Genomic DNA, 2,500 nt, shown 5'->3' with positions numbered 1-2,500 from the left:
AGCGGTTTTTTCAAAATGGCCGCAAGCCTGTTTGTCGAGGTGACAGAAGAAGAAATTAATTATTTTAAAGAAAATGCATAATTTTCAAATAATTACCTCTGTAATTATTCTAAAACAATTATTCACTTCTGCCTCGAATTTTTATTCACCGATATTCACCTCGCCTTTGGCGAATAATTGTTAATTATGATCCATACATGACGACCCAGCCAGAGTTTTTCGGATTAATAGCGGATAGCAATATCCGCTGGATAAATAGATGATGTCGCTCATGCGCTGAATAATGATTTATTTAGTGGATAGCGTTATGAGCAAATAAATAACGGAAGCCCGAACTTTTTAATCCAGCGCAACATCCTACGAACGGGCTTATGCAAGTTGTTTCACCACAGATTTGACCGTCCTTTTGCAGAGAAAAGAAAGCCAAAGTCTTTCATTTTTGATGAAGTCCATTTTAAGCTTAACTTATCTAACTAGGTTGACAATGAGAAGCGGAATTTATCGGAGCTAAAGGAGAGGTCTCTCAAGGAAATAACCAAGTTACAAGATAAGACCGAAGGGAAAGATGTGAGTAAATCATCCAAACCACGCTCGATGTCTGAATTGTCACGGGAGGAAGATGCCAATGACATCAGTTTAAGAAGTAAGGAGTGAAGTAAAAATCTCAAAGAACTTTAGTGATTCAAGCGTAGTAAGCAATTACCTTAGTAATTAGATCGTTCTTGTTACTGTTTATAAAAATACGCTTTTTTGGTAATCAAACCCGGCAGGTGTTTAGTGAAAAAAAACATTATAAGCAAGGTGAACACACCATACCACTAACCCGGTTTCACTGGCGAAAAATGTCTGATTGGTCGACGCCTTGTCATGTGACTCCAATATCTCAAATCAAACATGGCTGTCATTCGGTGTTTATTAGATCTCCGTCGACAGAAAAAGAGACCCTTTTTCAGGACAGTAAAACGGACGAATGTTTGACTGCGTATTGCGTTTCTATGCCAGCGAGATTCTCTTTTAAGCCAACAGTGCTACAAGGAAAATTTCGTTAAAATTTTCAAGGTCAACGCGAGTCTCGGTTGCTAGAATTCGAGTGAAAATTCGTTTGTGGAGCTTACCAGCTAATGGATTACGATCTTGATTTCAATTTCATGCGTTTATGTTTTAAAAAGTGGAACAAAAAAGATACCACTAAATTTCCAAATGATTTCTCTTCCAACTAAATATTTACACCCTGTTTCCGCGGGGGCCCGCATCTAACAGAAAATGTTAAGATTTTCGCATTTTTTTTTCAAAATTAAGTTAAAATTGCCATTCAAGTGGTCCATTGAGGAAAATTTATTAAGATGGAGGGGAAAATTTAGAAATGTATTTCAGTCATTCAAAAATAAATTTTAAAGTCAATTTTGCAGTAATTATTACCATAATCATACGTACCATGTCATAGTCCCTCAGATTAGCTACACTAGAAGGAAAACCTTTTAGTTGAAATTATATTTTGTTATAGTTGTTCCAAGCAAAATGCCAATTGTTTGCTTTCCTCCAAATTATGGAAATAAACATAGATGAGGTTAACTCTGAATAGCCAAAACAACAATATTTTAAGTTGAGAATTTGACTCAGAAGTCCAGCTTACTAGCAGGGAGAATTTTACTGTAACAAAATATTACTACAGCTAATAATACGCTTTCACCATATTGTAGTGGGTTAATGTGACAACAAAAAATACTTAATCAGGAATTGATTTTATCTTCCAGCAATAAAACAGCAGGAGGATATAAAATTAGGTATCTTCAAAGTTTAGAAAACTTGTTGAAGGTGATCATTCAGTGCCACCCTCCAAAACTTTTCACAAATTTCACACTGGCCTACTAAGTACTTCTAGTACAACAAATTATTTAACCTCTCTTTGCAGACTGTGGTTGCAACACAGCTGCTTCAATAATTTTAATCCCCTTGCATTAGATTTAACTTTAAAGAAACCATAACTTCATATTTCTGTCAAAAACATTGAGCAAAAGCATACAAAGCTACATTTGAAAGGGGCATAATCCCATGATGCAGTTTTCTGGATAAGACTTCACAGAAATAACTCCTGTTACCTTTCCATATGTAAAGAGGTCCCATGATTTATGAGTCAATTAGTCAATGAGACTCACAGTCAATATAGCAATAATTTATTGATCAAGCCTAAGGCCTCGTTTCAGTGATTAGCCCTAAGCACTCTCTGAAATTTTAGCTTTCATTTTATGGGTTAGGGGAACTGCACTAACCCATTGACTCAAATATACATGTACTTAAGACTCAAATGTAAAAAAATATTTCAACATTTGATTTTTAGCAATTGCTGTAAATAATAGTAATCATTCCTACCATTTCAAAGGATGAATAAACTAAAGTTGAATGCAGTAAGTGTAAGAAGTAAAACAAGTGGTCCAATTTATTTAAGCTGTATTCAATTTCCATCCTTGCTTTAGCCCTAAATAGTGTTAAACACTGGTGG

At 35.1% G+C, this 2,500-nt stretch overlaps 1 protein-coding gene across 1 annotated transcript in view; it reads left to right on the top strand.

Annotated features, from left to right (window-relative positions):
* Nucleotides 1-2,500, top strand: part of LOC138030844 (tetratricopeptide repeat protein 28-like) — a 33,258-nt gene that overhangs the window by 12,728 nt on the left and 18,030 nt on the right. The window contains exon 6 of the mRNA XM_068878708.1: nt 478-643. Coding sequence (XP_068734809.1) covers nt 478-643 — 166 coding nt within the window. The remainder of the gene's footprint in view (nt 1-477; nt 644-2,500) is intronic.

This window comes from Montipora capricornis, chromosome 13, assembly GCF_036669925.1.
Source record: "Montipora capricornis isolate CH-2021 chromosome 13, ASM3666992v2, whole genome shotgun sequence".
NCBI lineage: Eukaryota > Metazoa > Cnidaria > Anthozoa > Scleractinia > Acroporidae > Montipora > Montipora capricornis.
The sequence above is the reverse complement of the archived record's forward strand: the minus strand, read 5'-3'. Positions and strand labels throughout refer to the sequence as shown.